This window comes from Chinchilla lanigera, unplaced genomic scaffold (assembly GCF_000276665.1).
Source record: "Chinchilla lanigera isolate Chin_1 unplaced genomic scaffold, ChiLan1.0 scaffold00055, whole genome shotgun sequence".
Lineage (NCBI taxonomy): Eukaryota > Metazoa > Chordata > Mammalia > Rodentia > Chinchillidae > Chinchilla > Chinchilla lanigera.
Genome location: NW_004955456.1, coordinates 213,211 through 225,975, shown reverse-complemented (window position 1 = coordinate 225,975; position 12,765 = coordinate 213,211). Strand labels below are relative to the sequence as shown.

The following is a 12,765-nucleotide window of genomic DNA, read 5'->3' as shown; positions in this document are numbered from 1 at the left end:
TTAAATTACTTTCTTCTAATGATGGGTTTCATAATGGAATATCTTCTATTATATGGCTTAAAATACATATGAAGGCAGAAATTTTGAGCAGAAAGATGCTTTTTTCTTAATTTTGATATTTGACAGAGGAATTAGTAAAGTGGAAAAGTTTTACCTGTTTGCTGGGTTTATATTTTTTGAATCACAGGTTAAATTGTCAAGTAAATAGCAGATAATTCCCCAGGTGATGAGGTGACTCAACTGTGTCAGGAAGAGGTATTTTAAGCATTTCCTGGGAAACAGAATTTTTTTGTTCATTAGACTTTTGCAGCTGCACAGAACCGTGGTCTGCCAAGAGTCTGAGCTCCCCGATGAGCTGTTGTATGGACGGGCAGGGTATCTGTATGCCTTACTGTACCTGAACACGGAGATTGGCCCAGGCACCGTGTGTGAATCTGCTGTTAAGGAGGTAATGTGGGATGCTGACCTGTGGGCATTCACAGCTCTCTGTTAACACAGACTTACCATGTTCACAGCTGGGTTCTGCTGGTGGGTAGCATTAATTTTTTTAAAGCATCTCATAAAAATTTTAAAATAGCTCTTTTGGATTTCGGGACTTTTTAATTAGTACATTTTGCAATACAAATGTGGAATTTTTTTTAAGTTTAATCTTTTATTCACCCTTTATGGATTCAGTTGGTTTTACTGGAGCCAAACAATAGCAACTGTAAATATTTAGAATTGTTATTTCCCTTTTGTGAGATGTATGAGGCCCATGTGGCTGGGATCCACCCTCTTCTGTCTTACTAGACTGTGTCTGCCACACACCTCTTCTACATGATCAGACTTGGTTTGGGCCCATAGCCAGGTATGGGAGGTGGGTAAAGGAAGTAGAGGGAAAACAGCTTCCTTTGTCACGGTGCTCACATCGTCCGTTGCCAAAACTTAGGGAAAAGGCTGTGCTGAGCCTCTCCAGCTCTGAGGCCAGATGCCTAGCTAAAACTTGAAGTACTTTAGCAGAAGGGTGAGAGGAGCATGGGCATAAGGAGACAGTTAGTGTCTTTACGCATAGTCATTCCCAACATGATATTGTGTTCTTACTGACATCCTTCACGCCACAGCAGACTGCATTTCATTGGTCTCTCATCAGTGAAGCCAGTTCCTCAACTTTCTTCCCTAGAATTATTTTGGGGAAAACATTGCAGCTACAAAGCAAAGAAAATGTCTGGAACCATGTTTAATTCTGAAGTTCGTTTTAAGTTCAGTAAACTTTTCATACAATAAATTTTTGATTCTTTGGTTAGACTTCTTAACATCTTTGTCTATGCTCATATTATCTTCCCATTCCTCTCTGCCTGCACTTACTAATTTATAAAATAAATAGAACTATGTTAGCTCCTATTTAAAGATTTTTAGATTAAGTAATTTCTCTCCCTCTACATTTCTCCCTCCCTCTCCCCACACACATTATTAATGTTAGTTATACTAAAAGAGGATACATGTCATTGTTTTAGATTTATGTGTCTCAATATCTCTACAGGTAGTCAATGCTATTATTGAATCAGGCAAGACTTTGTCGAGGGAAGAAAGAAAAGCTGAGCGCTGTCCCTTGTTGTATCAGTGGCACAGGAAGCAGTATGTTGGAGCAGCCCATGGCATGGCTGGAATCTACTACATGTTAATGCAGGTAGGCAACAATGCTCTGCAATGCTAATGCAGCAACCGTATCACAGTATAGTTAGATCCAATATGAATGGGAAGTTAAATTCTTAGTACAAAACAAGTAGGCTGAATGAAGGTGCCTCCTGCTTTCAATTGTAGACGCTTACGCTCGGCTTTGTGAGCTGGCAGCAATGAAGAGCACACTCTGTGTGTAGTTTTGTGCCAGGGTTGTTGCTCATCACCAACACTTTTCTTCTGTGATTGTCCTGCTGAGTAAAGTAAATGCTAGTAAGTTGAGGAGTATAGATTAGAATTTAGATGTTTTTGACTAACAAGCTCATATATTCTTTTTTTAAAATTTTGCTTCAAAACTTTTTAATCTACTACATTATGCTGCTGTTGCCTAAAGGAAAACAGGAAATTTATATCTAATAGGACCAAATCCTCCTTTTTTGTAATTAATTGTTAGTATTATAGAAAGTAAAAAATACATATATTCTGATTGAGAATTTTCTTATACATTTCCAAAGTAACCAAAATTCCATCTCATTTTAAAATGATGTTGTTATTCTGAAGTTCGTAGATTTTGTTTATGCATTAGGGTTCTCTAGGGAAACACTTACATACACCCTGAAGCACTTACTTTAGGAACTAGCTTTATGCAATTGTGGTGGCTGAGAAGTTCCACAGTCCGCCATATGGAAGCTTGAGATCCAGGGAAGACTGTGATACAATTCTAGTCTGAATGCAAAAGCTGAGGGCCAGGGGAACCGTTGCTGTAATCCCAGTCCCGGACAGGAGGAAGCTAATGTCCAGCTCAAGCTTCTGGGCCGGAAAGAGCAGCTTCCTCCCTTCTTGGCCTTTGGTTCCACTCAGGCTGAAGTGGACTGGATGCCACCCTCACCGGCAAGGCCCTGTGCTTCACTGCATCCAGAAGTTCAGATCTGCTCTCATCTGGAACACGTGCGCAGACACGCCCAGAAATCATATTTGGACACTCACGGCCCATCAAGTTGACACATACAGTTAACCATCACCGTAGGCACTCTGTCTTTCCAAAAATTTTTAACACTAGGTCAGGAACCTGCTGGTTTTTAATATGATAATACCCGTAGAGGGCAACATCATAATGTGTAACACTACTAATGTAGTTTAGATTCAGGGATTTAGTTTGACTTTATTACATAGAGGAATTTCTTTGAGAAAAGTAACAGTCATGAGATTTTCCACTAATCTACTTTTAAAATGAAGAACATGGGATAGTGGTAGCCAAGTGTTTTACTTAGAAGTGCGCAGGAGCCGGGGACATGGTGCCTGCCTGGCAAGCTCAAGGTCTTAAGTTTGATTCCCAGTATGGGGAAAAAAAAAGAAGAAGTGCACAGGAGTGTTTATAGAAGGTTGAACTGTGGTGGAGCTGGCTCAGAGGTTGGCTTGCACTCCCCTTTCTGGTCCCAAAGGCCGTACACATGCCCTTGTGTGGTCAGGCAGTCAAGTGGCAGTAGCCCACCATGTGCTGTCATTTGGAAAGCATCAAAACAGTATATGAGGAGACTTTTAAAATATCACTTAAACAGAACTCTACTTTCCAGTGTCAGAATAAAGACAGTTGTTTTCTTGAAAGTCCTTTCAAAATAACAAGAACACAAACTCAAATTTTTTGTTAAAACCAGAAAACATATTGAGTCCCAAACTATGCACGTATAAGCCAAAAATTGGAGAAAGACGGTGTTACAGTTTAGACTGAGAAGGTCCCCCAAAAGCCACCTGCACTCGTAGAAAGGGCTTTTGGGAAGTGATTGAGTCAGGGCGGGGCTGTAGCTGTCTTGTTAGGAAGCGGGGTCTGGTCAGAGGAGGCAGGTCACGGGGGGTCCTCAGAGGGTGGGTCTCCTTTCCTCTCCTCGCTGCTTCCTGCCCAAGACGAGTGGCAATGGCCTGAGTGCCTAAGGAGGAGGCTGCCAGCAAGAAGCAAGCCACCTTCTCCTGCAGAGCCCTGCGGCTGGGAACTTCAGGTGCTGCCTACCATAAACACAGCGCTACCGCAGGTCTCCCCTGAGCCTTCAGCCTGCGGCCACCCTATCAGGTCGTAGTCTCCTCGAGTCTCTACGACACATGGGCCAAGAATCCCTTAAAACAACCCTATTTCTCTCTGCACACTCCCCTGTTGGTCCTGTTTCTCCTGAGAACCCTAACTAGTACACTGTCCAGTCCTCTAAGGTGATTTCTACCATTGGACAGATCTCTCCTGTGCAGAGCATGTCCTACTGGCTGTGTACTACTTTACGCAAGAATATAAACCAGCAGCCACACAATTACCAGACATCTGAGGAAAGCCTCCAGCTTGAAAGATTAGAGACCTAAACATGTGGAGAAAGAAACTCAGAGAAAACAGATTATCTGGGAAGAAAAGGGAGTGTCAAAGAAACCATCATTAGTAATTAATGTCCTTAGGCAAACAGGAGAAGCTATCCTGTCCAAGGAGCAAGAAACGTTTTAGGGACAACAAAGAGCTCTTGAATATTAAAAATAGAATAACTGATTTTTCTTCCTGCGGTACTGGGGATTGAACCCGGAGCCTTCACATTAATCAACATCTTCAGCCCTTTTTATTTTTTATATTTTGAAACAAGCTCTCTCAAGCTGCTATGTTGCCCAGATTAGACTCAAACTTCTCTCCTTCTGCCTCAGACTTCCAGAGTTCTGGGATTACAGGCATGTCCCACCAAGCCCAGCTGAATTATTTGATTTTGAAAATGTTTGGAAATCAAACTCAAGCATCTTAGAAATCAGAGAGAAATAAACAATAGGGGAGGAAATTATAAGAGAATTCATTCAAAAAGTCCACTGTCTACTAGGACATCAAGTAAGGAAGGACAGTAATTGGTGGGGAGGAATTTTAATAAATGCAATAAAAGAAGATGTTCTAGATCGGAGACATGAGTCACCAAATTGAAAAGACCTACCAAGGTGCTGTCCATGAATGGTGGGAGAACTCCACACCATGCCTACCACTGTGAAAACATGAGGTAGAAAGACATGCTTAAAATTTCAGAAATAGACAACAGGTTACACACCAAGGCTGGACGTCAAAATGGCATCAGACTTTGTAATAGTTTCACTGGAGCTAAAAGACAAATGGAAATGACTTCCACGTTCTGAGTAAAATTGATTTCCTTCACTGAGTTCTGCCTAGACAGTTGTCAATTAAATGTAGGGTAGAACAGAGACAATTTTAAACAGCCAGTTTCAAAAACCTGAATTCTCCTGTACCCTATCTTTGGTAGCTCCTGTAATGTGATATCTACCCAAAGAACAGAGCTTACCATGAAAGGAGGTGTGAGAGCCAGGTAAGGGGCTCAGAGCAAAGGACAGGGACTAGCATCTCCAGGAACTGGGCAGGTGGAAGTTCCAGGGCAGCAGTTGTACACAAGACCTAGATGGCAGCCAGTGAAGACTGGAGGAAGAATGGAGACATAAAAATATCCTAGGACATCTCGCTACACAAAAGATTATGTGGAAAAACTTGACAGAGCTGTTAATGGGTGCAAAAGAGTTCAGATGGCAATTCATAGAAAACCAAGCATAAAAAAGTGTGAGGAAGTTACTGTAAGAAAAGCCAGAAGTGGGGCTGGGGATTTAGCTCACTGGCACAGCGCCTGCCTGGCAAGCGCAAGGTCATGAGTCCGGTTCCCAGTTCTGGAAGAAAACCAAAAAAAAAAAAAAAAAAAAAGCCAGCAGTCATACAAGAATACACGTAGGTAATTTACTGTATCCCTATATCAGCAGCAAGCAATCTTGACCTGTGAAGAACACAGTGATTATGAGATACAACCAAAAATGGTGACTGGAAGAAGATTCATGGGTGATAGCAAGAGGGAAAGTGCTCTCCTCTGCTGCCACAGGGCAGGCCACAGGTGAAATCTGAGAGAGTAAGTCCAGACAGCATCATGCGTGTGTTATTGAGGAATTGAAGAAATGTAAAGAAACCAGTCGAATAGTGGGACTCACTTGTGTCCTGGAAAAGAACACTGGCTGTCATTCTTTGCAGGAAGCTTCCTAAGCATGTTTTGATTTTTATTTTCAAAACTGTTTTCATCTATTGCCTGTATAAAAGTAATTTTTAAACCACCATTAACTTTTCAGAAGTACTCTTCATGATGCATAGTTTGAAAAAAAGCAAATACATTCTTAATTGTGGAAAGGGAAAACTCCTAAAGATTTTCTCATATGTAAATTTTTTTTTAAACATTAAAGTTGTTTTACTTCAGTGAGGTTTAGAAGCACTGGGTATCCCTTAAGTTATCTCTTTTCTTCATACTTAAGATTAACTTTTTGTTAAAGAAATGAGGTTTTCAGTTTGTTTTACAGACTAAAGTGTCATGCAGTATTTTCTTTGGATTTAATAGCATAATAAGAATTTTTAAGCAATATGTTCCTTCATAGTTAGAAGTGTAGTTTATGTCATCTCTGGATATTTCCATCAGAACCGAATGAAAGTAGGAACAATGGCCGAAGACTATTTCTCTAACCCATATGTTACAGTGATGCAGACTTGCATCACCCTGAAATCACTCTGGCGTGTGTCACCCTGAAATCTTCAGTTGGCCTTGTCTTGCCATTGATTATTGCCACCAAGTCTTGCATGTAAATCTGTAATCTCTCGAACACCTTTGAATGTTTTTTTAAGTCTCTTTAAAAAGAAGTGCCTCAAAATTAGTAAATATTTTCCAAGCTTGTTCAGTCTTAGTCTCTGTGATGGATTAACTAATGACCAACTTGTAACACCCAGTGAGCATTGGCCCACCTGAGGATTGTCAGCAGCAGCATAAAAGGAGAACTAGAAGGGAAGATGGTGTGCTGTTGATTCTCCTGGAGAGGTTTGTCGTGCTGGTTTTCCTGATATGAACTCCTCGTCAGAGGAGCTCAGGTCCTCACTGTCACTGAGCATGGCTACAGTTCTCTTCAGGGAAGCTCTGGTTCATACCTTGAGCGTTGCTTCCTGGCTCCAGTACAGATCCCTCAGCTGCTGGCAGTGTTATACCTGGTGGTACCAACTTTCCAGCTTCCACCACTGGCCTCTGGGCCTTCCCAGTGCAGATCCTTGACAAAGACTTGCATGAGTCATGAGCTCTAGGCCTCCAGCTGGACTCGTGGAGGATATTGCCATGGGCTGTAGGTCTTCAGCTGGGTTTGTGCAGGACATTGTCATGGGATCCAGGCCCTCAGCTGGATTCTTTGGATCTCTAGTGCATGGACAGATCTCTTGCACTCTTCTGCATTTGACTTTTTGGGTGACTATTATGAAATAGTCGTATAAATTGTGTTCCTGTATTAAATCTGTTTCCTTGCAAATCCTGACCACAACAGACTCTATAGTAAAATTTTAAAACACTTATTATTAAAATTTTAATAATAAGTTTGAATAGGTAACATTTAATGAGTGCTTTCAGGAAGTAATAGCTATTATTACACACGAATTATTGGATGAAAGAATGGAGTATGCATTTTTTTGTCAGTTACTCCTCACAACCTCGGAGTTGAATACTGTGATTATCCTGTCAAGAAAAGGAAGTTAAATAATTCTCCTGAAGTGACAAAGTCCGTGAATAGATATGGCAGGAGGGGGTACTTGGCTTCTTAGGAGGTAAGTGCCACATGGAAGAAATCAAGAACTAGTATTTAGACAAAGCAGAACAAAAACAAAATCTTTCATAGAGACTCAACCAGGTCTCCTTCCCTACTCTAAGATGATTTTCTTCCATGTTGCTGGTCCTGATTCACCAAAGAAAACAAAATATGTTTGATACATTATAGCACTAATATATATATTTTTGGTGGGGGGGTTACTGGGAATCAAACTTAGGACCTCACACTTGCCAGGCAGGTGCTGTGCAGCTGAGCTATATTTATATTTTCAAAAGATTTCAAAATCAGTTGAAACAAAAAAGTGGCCTGCCTAAGTCTTTAAAAAATCAGATAGAGCTGGGCGTGGTGGCACACACCTGTAATCCCAGCACTCGGGAGGCTGAGGCAGGAGAATTGCTGTGAGTTCAAGACCAGCCTGGGCTCCAAAGTAAGTTCAAAGCCAGCCTGAACTGCATAATGAGACCCTGTCTCAAAAAGACAAAAAAAAAGTCAGATAATTTAATTAATTCTAATTTTATATGTTTCTCCATATTTCAGACAATTGATGCTTTATTTTATTAGCCATGATACAGTGAGGTTTTTTTTTTAAGAAACTATAGAAAACATAGTTTTATTTTTGTTTCTTTAAAGCCAGCAGCAAAAGTGGACCAAGAAACCCTGACTGAAATGGTGAAGCCTAGTATCGATTATGTACGCCACAAAAAATTCCGATCTGGGAATTATCCATCTTCATTAAGCAATGAAACAGATCGCTTGGTGCACTGGTGCCACGGTGCCCCTGGAGTCATCCACATGCTCATGCAGGCCTATAAGGTCAGTACTCAGCCATGGTCACCCACATGCTCACACAGGCCTGTTGGCCAGTGCCTTTGTTGGTGGTACAAGCACCGGGGTGCAGGGGTCCACCACACTTTCAGCTTGATTCAGGAAGCCTATTTGGTTGCACACTAAAAATCTTTTTGAATGAGTGTTTTTACAAAATAAATAGAAAGTCTTTATTTCTGTACTCATCACTGTGATTCCCGCTGCAAGTATGTTTTCGTATATAAAGGAAAATATACCTGCTGGGGGTAGTAATGCTTTTCATTCTCGCAGTAGGAGTATTCATTCAGTGAGGCAGCAGACAGTATTATAAGCACATGTGGCTTTTGTTGTCTTCATACCATTTTACCCTCTTGCATGAATAAGTCATTATTGTTGGACAGACTTACAGTCATTCAAGAGCTTTTAAATTTGACTTTAAAATTATTCCCAAGAGATAGGAATGGTGCTCACATTTTTGTACATCTGGAACATTATGAGAAAGTAAGCAGTACTTTCCATTGTTAATTCTAGTAAGTTCAAGACATATTGGGCATGATATTAAGAGTGTTACTCATTCCTACCCAAAGATTTGTCATGTAAGTTGAAAACCAACAGTGCTTTGGTCATTTTATTTTCCATTTAATGCATCTTTCTTTGTAATACATAGTTGATGTTGGTATATAAACATATCGATGAAATTATAACCAGCATAATTCTTCCATTTAGCACCATATTTTGGCAAATCTCTACATCAGAGAAATAGGTGAAATTAATAGAGCAGAATTCATATTTCTACATGAAAAAATATCAAAAGTACTGGTACCTGCATTAATTTTATTTTTTCTTTGTGATGAACTATGATAAATTATTTCAAAATATTACAGGAAATTAACTTGTAAGATATACACTAATTTTTCAGAATTTTTTAGATCTTCAACAATAACACCAAAAATATTGAAGTGGTATGACAGGAAAGTTAAGAAATGACTCGTGATATCTGTTGAGAGCATAGCACAATGAAATACAGCATTTCAAAGTGAGAAGAATGATTCATCTTCTTCATATAACCCTGCCTTTATATTAAACCATAATTCTGTGCAAATGATTGCCTCTCCTGTTTTTAGTATTTTAGAGCAGTAACATGGAGATGTCTGTAATATTATAAATGTCCAACCTTAGGGTGTGTGCATAATATTGACAGTATAAGCAGGGACCTTTTCATATTTAAACAGATGCAAAAATGCTAGACTAGAAAGCTTTTGTTTGTGGAACTCTTTTCCCCTTAAAGATAGCAGCCTTTGCAGCTGGGTGCTCTGCTCTGACAGGGCCTGTGGGGACCTCCATCCTGGGAGCTCCTCTCCCACTGGCCCTGCCAACAGTGGCTGCTACCTGACCCCACCCTCCCCACCCAGGGTCACCTGGTAGCGGGCATCACTGTGTTATGAGAGGACCGGCTCCCCCTGCAGGGCTCTGCCTAGATCCCATATGAACACCTCTCCTCCCTCACGGATTCCAGAACAGAAATCTCTCCTGTTGGAAAAGCAGGAGCCAGAGCTGTTAAGATCCCATACTTAGTGATTGAAACTTGATTTTGTCCTTTACGTCGAGACTGTTGAACACGAGGAAGGAGAAGATTGTCAGAATCTTCTGGGGTCAGAAAGATATCAGCAGGAATTTGTAAAAGTGTAAATAATCTAGTTGTCCAGTTAGGGGTAAAACATGTCTTCACAGTATGAACTTCAGGAAATACGTGTAGACTGCACCTTCCTGTTGCGGGGTGCACGCACCGTGAGCCGAACCGTCTGTGCTCTGCCTGTGAGTGAGTGGAGGGGCTGTGGCCCAGGCAGGGGCAGGGGCCCAGAAAGATGAGCACAGCTCTAGACTGTTCTCTCTCAAGTTACAGTTATTTAACTTAGGGAATGTCCATTTCATAAGAGCTGTGTCTTAAAATTGACTAGGAAACATTTGGAATGCTTACGTAACAAGCTTTAACAATTTGTCGTCTTACATACAAAATCAGAAGTTCTTCAGGTATGATTATAGAGACATAAAGTTTTGAAGTATTTGGAAAATATTAATATACATTATAAATAAACTGTAATTTGAGTCCAGATTTGCAAAATTTCCCTCCTGTAGGTGCTACACATGTTTAGGTATGACCTTTTTGGTGATTTGTTGCATTCTGCTTGCCAGTGTCTTGTTGAGGATTTTTACATCTACATTCATTAAAGAGGTTGGCCTGTAGTTCTCTTGGTTGATTATATCCTTGTCTGGTTTTAGAATCAGGGTAGCTTCCAGGAAAGACTTTGGGAGTCCTCCTTTCCTTTCAATTTCCTTAAAGAGGTTGAGGATTATTGGAGGTTTTTGTAGCATTCTGCAGTGAATCCATCTGGACCTGGGCTTTTCTTAGTTGGTAGGTTTTTTATTATTGCTTCAATTTCATGCCTGTTACTGGATTATTCATGTTTTTTAAATTTTCTTATTTCAGTTTTGGTAATTCATATATGTCTAGGAATCTTTCCATTTCTTCTGAATTCTCCAATTTATTGACATACAGGTTTGCAAAGCAGTTATTAATGATCTTTTGGATTTTGCAACAAATTGATTTTCATTAATCTTAAATTTGTCCTTACTTCACCTTCATTTTTAAAAGAAATTTCTGCTGGTTGTGGAATTCTAGTTGGACGGTTCTTTTTTCTTTTCAGTACTTTAGAGCTACTGTTCCATTGTCCTTCATTGTTTCTGATGAGTAGTTAGTCATTCATCATGCTGATGTCTTTCCTGTGGTGTGTGTGTGTGTGTGTGTGTGTGTGTGTGTGTGTGTGTGTTTTTCCTCTGAAAGCTTTTAAGATTTTCCTCTTGTTTATTTTAAATAGTTTAATTGCCATGTACCTATATGTATTTGTCTATATTTATCCTGTTTGAGATTCCTTGATCTTCTTGAAGTCATAAATATGTATCTTTCAGTACATTTTATGTTTGGCCATTATTTTTCCATAGGTGATAGTGGGGTTATTTTCAAGTTTCTTTTTCTTCTTTGTAATTCAGGTGTGATAATTTCCATTTATGTAGTTTCATATTCACCAGTGATTTCCTTTGTTACATCCAAGCTGCTATAAGCCTATCCAGTGATTTTATCTTACCTATAGGTGGTTTTTCCACATCTGTAATATCCATCTATTTCTTTTTTTAATAGTCCCTTTCTCTGAGTGTTCCTAGCTGTCTGTCTTAGTTACTTTTATTGTTGCTGAGACAAAACAGCCAACACCCACAAGTTAAAAGAGGAAAGGTTTATTTTGGGTTACAATTTGTGGAGGTTTCAGTCCATAGTTGGCTGGCTCCAAGGCACGGGGCATGGCTGAGGAGCATCTCAGAGGAGAAACAGTCCATAGCATGCCAAGCAGAAGGCAGCCAGCAGGCAGCCTGCCTTCCTTCTTTTCTTCTTACAGTCCATCTAGGCTACAGGCATGTTGATTAGTGTCACCTACACCCAGGGTGGAGCGTCCATTAGCCCATTATCCACACTCAGAACTATGCTAATTCCACTCAGTGGACTAATTTGGTACCACACCCTTAACCCCAGTATCACACACACTAGATCTAGCCAGCTCCAAAACGCCTCCAAAGGCATGAGGCTTTGGGAGGAGCATCCAGACAGAAGCCATAACACTGTCCACTGGTAGTGAGTATAGTTTCCCTTTCACCCTTAAAGACATTTGTTATTGCTACCTAAAATCTGTGTCATTCCTTCCACATGCGGTCGTGTTGGCAGCAGTCCATTTCGTAGTGTTAGCAAACAGGTTCAGAGAAGTTGTAAGCCAGGGTCTCACTGTCGGAAGTCGTGTGAGTTGACCAAGGTTGTAGAAGAGGGACTCTGACCCAGTCTTCCAACTCCAGATCCCTTATAACTTCCTTTGCATCTGTCTCCCCACACTTCCTGTCCTGAGACTGCTCAGGGAAAGTCGCTGTCTGGGAGAAGGAATGCACTTTCTGCACAAATTGTGATTGCTGCAGTATGAAGACGACGAATCTGTGCCTAACTCTGGAAACATTTTCTGTGATTCCCAACTCTCAGATATGTTCTTAGTAAACGTAGCTTTTCTTGTAGAATGTGCATGTGGTAGTGTAAGAAGGGGTGCTGCTAATGCCCGGAAACTAAGGTATAGGTGACGTGATGGGGCAAATCTCCAACCACCGCTTTTACCAAGGGAACAGCGGTGGTATGAAGGAAATCACATGGGCTCCCTTTCAATCATACCTCCCCCTCTGAGCACCAGAAAGGAGCAAATCGGGTTTGCTTTGGAGCTGGCCTGCTCCTCATGGATTTCAAGACATAGCCTAAGACAGTGGGTTTTCGCCTACTGCTTTGCCTGATTATTTCTGTAGGATGCACAAGAGTACTTTCCTTTACAACTAATTCTAAGAGGCTTAATGGGCCAGTGACAGGAGGAGGTATTCATACCAGCAGGGTGACCCAGGAAGAATAATGCTGGTAGAGCTCAGCCGTGGTCAGCACCTGAGGTGTGCCAGGCCCTGTGCTAAGCTCCTGGCACGTTATCTCACAGTAGGCCTCACAGCAAGCCACGTCGTCCTTTCATAGCTAAGAAAACTAAGACAGAACCTGAGGGACTTGTCCAAGGTCACACAGCTAAAAGCTGAGACCAGGCTTAGGCAGTC

At 40.9% G+C, this 12,765-nt stretch overlaps 1 protein-coding gene across 1 annotated transcript in view; it reads left to right on the top strand.

Annotated features, from left to right (window-relative positions):
- The window catches only part of Lancl2 (LanC lantibiotic synthetase component C-like 2 (bacterial)), a gene marked incomplete in the record, with an annotated part of 45,710 nt that overhangs the window by 24,168 nt on the left and 8,777 nt on the right, over window positions 1–12,765 (top strand). The window contains 3 exon segments of the mRNA XM_013520628.1: window positions 301–448; window positions 1,520–1,666; window positions 7,915–8,097. Of these exon segments, the coding sequence (XP_013376082.1) occupies window positions 301–448; window positions 1,520–1,666; window positions 7,915–8,097 (478 nt within the window).